This window comes from Poecilia reticulata, linkage group LG13 (assembly GCF_000633615.1).
Source record: "Poecilia reticulata strain Guanapo linkage group LG13, Guppy_female_1.0+MT, whole genome shotgun sequence".
Classification (NCBI taxonomy): Eukaryota; Metazoa; Chordata; class Actinopteri; order Cyprinodontiformes; family Poeciliidae; genus Poecilia; species Poecilia reticulata.
The window spans coordinates 31,254,029-31,257,722 of NC_024343.1; the positions used below are offsets into that span (position 1 = coordinate 31,254,029).

The following is a 3,694-nucleotide window of genomic DNA, read 5'->3' on the forward strand; positions in this document are numbered from 1 at the left end:
AATGTTAGCTTCGGTTAGCGTCTGTTAGTTCCTGTTTGCATCCTTCCGTCAACTTCCATTGGCTTTTGTAAGCAGCCATTGGTTTCACTGACATCTCTTAGCTTTTGTTAGCATCCGTTAGGGTCTGTTAGCTTCGGTTAGCATCCAATACCGTTTGTTACACCCATTAGCTTCCGTTAGCGTCTTTTTGATAGCATTCTTTAGCTCTCGTTAGCATCTATCGGTGTCCGTTGGTGTCTGTTGGCCTTTGTTAGCATCCTTTAGCTTTTGTTAGCAGCTGTTGGTGTCCATTACCTTCCATTATATCCATTAGCTTTGTTAGCTTTGAATATTTTGGCTACCAGGCGAGGGTTTAACTTTCTTAGTGTCCTTCTCTTAGCATTCGTTGTTTTTTTTTTGTTAGCATCTGTTAGCTTTCATTAGCATCCGTTAGCGTCAGGCGACCTCCCGTTTTAACCCCTTCCTGTGTTTCCAGGGTCACACAGACGAGTTGTGGGGGCTGGACGTCCACCCGTCCATGGAGCAGTTCGTTACCTGCTCTCAGGACAAGCAGGTCCACCTGTGGGACACCAGCACCCACCAGCCGCTCTGGAGCAAGACCATAGAGGTGAAAGGAGCACCAGAAACAGAAAAACGGACCATAACCTGCTAACTGACGTGGGTAACTAGCATTTTGGTTCTTGTTCAGGATCCGGGAAGGTCTGCAGGTTTCCATCCCAGCGGCGCCGTTCTGGCTGTGGGAACCATGACTGGAAGGTTGGTCTGCAGCTGCAGCTCTAAAACATCTGGAGAAACGCAATCTAAACAGTGGCTCCATCACTTATTCACAATTATTTATGTATATTTTAGAGCAAAAATGTTTGTTTTTTTGCTACAAAATCTAATTTCCTCCCAGAACTGAGCAGTGATTCTGTTTGGTTTTTTTTGCCAGATACGCAGCAAAACCACCAAAAAAGTATTTCTGCTCCAGTTTCTAGTCCAAMTATATTTGTACACTTGAAATGTGGCAAAATAGTTTCCAAATAGTTTTTTTTTGGTCTGCAAATTTTTGACTTCCAAAAAAGAGAAGAAATTTCTGAGATTAATCTGAAATTTTGAGTTTGTCCTTGTTTTTTGTAGAATATTTGAGTTGTCACGTCTCAAAATTTCAGCTTTTTTGTAGCAAATTTTCGACTTCAAATTCAGAAATTTACTTGTTTTTGAGAATTTTTTTTTTAATATATATATAAATTCTCAAAAATTTCTATAAATTTTTTTTAGAATAATTTCAAAATGTCTGAGTTGTTTTTCAGCAAATTTTCTACTTTTCAAATTCAGAAATGTTCTTGATTTTTCTAGAGGAGTTCTGAGATTAATCTAAACATTTCAGAGTTTTTCGGTGGATATTTGCTCTTTTCTTTCCGTCTATAATGACCCCAACACGCCGCCGCAGGTAACAGCCAATCAGCACGAAGGGAGATGAATGGCGCTCCTGGATTGGCTACTTGGCAAATGCCAGCCAGTAGCACATAATAGTAGCATTCTGCAGATACTGAAGCTTCTCCAGCTGCTTTTTGTTTGAATATTTTAGCTAAAAACTCTACAGTAACCAGGCGAGGGTTTAGTAAAAGATTGATTAGGCTAAAAGCTAAATATTTGGAGCCAGGAAGTGAGGCGCTGCTGCGACTGTTGGCTCTGCTGTTGCCAGTTATTAACACGTCTTGTCGTTCCAGGTGGTTGGTGCTGGACACCGACACCCGGGATTTAGTTTCTATGCACACAGACGGCAGCGAGATCATCTCGAACGTCAAATACTCCCCAGGTGAACGCCCAGACGTCTCCCCGTGTTCCTCCGTAAATGTTTCCCTCCAAGCTGCTCTCTGAACCGTTTGTGTTTGTAGATGGTAACTTCCTGGCTGTTGCTTCCCACGACAACTTCGTCTACATCTACGCCGTGAGCGAGAGCGGCAAGAAGTACAGCCGCGTCGGCAAATGCACTGCAAGTCCAGACTCTCTACCCTTAGCAGAGATCAGGGTTTCTCAAACCTTTTCAGGCTAAAAACCTCTTAACACAGTAAAAAAAACACTCAGAACCTGAAACAGCACCTGTTAAAAAATACAACCTGAAATGAAAACATTAGTCTCTTCAACTCTTGTTGTTGTTTTTGTTTGTTTATCCCAATGAAAACCAAAACCATTAATTCATCTGTTTGGGGCTTTTTGAGTTATTTACAGATTCTGAAAGTGGATCCCAAGTTTTCCAATTATGTCAAATACATAGAAATTAAAAAATAAGTTGCTTTTCATTACCAGTTGTTGAGGGAATTAATAACATTTTAGGGCTGTTTGTAATTTAGAAGCACAGCAAAAGAAAAATAGACTGAAAATTCTATACATTGTACTTTTCTGTAGTATTTAATTATTTTAATTAAATAAAAATAACAAAAGCTGTTGACGTGTGAGCAAAGTTGTAAGAACACAAAGAACAATTCCCACTGACAGAGCTGTTCAAAAGAATCAAATCTCTGGTGTAAAAATGTTCCTGCCGTGGTTTTCTTTCCTCCAATATCTTCAGTTTATTGTTATTTTTAAACACAACCCTTTGCTAAGCTAACTGTAGCGTCTGCAAATAAACAGTGGGTTACGTGCAGTACCCTGCAGACCACCAGAGGGAGCCACAGTTTGAGAAAGACTGAAACTCATTTTCAGCCATGAGGGAAAACTGTGATTTAAACTGGAATTGTTCTGATTTGTTTGGGGTTTTCAGGGCCACTCCAGCTTCGTCACCCATCTGGACTGGTCTGCAGACAGCCAGTACCTCGTCACCAACTCAGGAGACTACGAGATCCTCTTCTGTACGTCTTTCTGTTTTCTACAAAAAGAGGAGACCTGATTCGTACGAAGCTTTTGTTGTAATTGTTGTTATTTACATTTTCAGGGGAGGCATCCAGTGGTAAACACGTGACCAACATGGACACGGTGCGCAACCTGGAGTGGGCCACCTCTACCTGCACTCTGAGCTTCAGCGCCTTCGGTGGGCCTTCCAGACGAAAACTAAAACCAAACAATCCTGCTGATGCAAAGTCTCACAGGCTGCAAAAACACTAAATCCTAGTTTTGTCTTATTTCCAGTCTGTGGACATGTTTAAGTCAGTAATTCCTTATTGCCAACAAAAAAAATCTAGTTCAACTGGCAGATTATTTTATTTACAACATGGAAAAATGTTTTGTTATAAGTAATTTTATCTGCCAATGAAACAAGAACTTTTTCATCCATATTGAGGAATTATTGACTCTAAACAAAAGTTACTTATAAGGCCCTATCGTATCGTTCTGTCGTATCCTTCCTTCTATCGTATCGTTCTGTCGTTTCCTTCATTCTGTCGTTTCCTTCGTTCCATTGTATTGTTCATTTTGTTGTAACGTAACGTTCTGTCCGTTTTATTATGGGAATAATTGTTGGATCATTTCACCGTTCATTTTATCGTATCGTTTGTTGTATCCTTTGTTCTGTCGTTTCGTTCGTTCATTCTGGTGTTGGTTCTATCGTTCGTTCTGTCGTTTCATTCGTTCATTTGTTCTGGTGTTGGTTCTGTCATATCCTTCGTTCTGCCATGTCGTTCGTTCTGTCGTATCGTTCGTTCGTTCTGTCGCATCCTTCGTTCTGTCTTTCGTTCGTTCTGTCGCATCCTTCGTTCTGTCGTATCGTTCGTTC

The 3,694-nt window shown here is 40.6% G+C and overlaps 1 protein-coding gene across 1 annotated transcript in view; it reads left to right on the forward strand.

Annotated features, from left to right (window-relative positions):
* eml2 (EMAP like 2) overlaps nt 1-3,694 on the forward strand; it is a 21,986-nt gene that overhangs the window by 13,450 nt on the left and 4,842 nt on the right. Inside the window, exons 12-17 of the mRNA XM_017308160.1 lie at nt 476-607; nt 689-756; nt 1,713-1,801; nt 1,881-1,978; nt 2,747-2,834; nt 2,918-3,013. Coding sequence (XP_017163649.1) covers nt 476-607; nt 689-756; nt 1,713-1,801; nt 1,881-1,978; nt 2,747-2,834; nt 2,918-3,013 — 571 coding nt within the window. The remainder of the gene's footprint in view (nt 1-475; nt 608-688; nt 757-1,712; nt 1,802-1,880; nt 1,979-2,746; nt 2,835-2,917; nt 3,014-3,694) is intronic.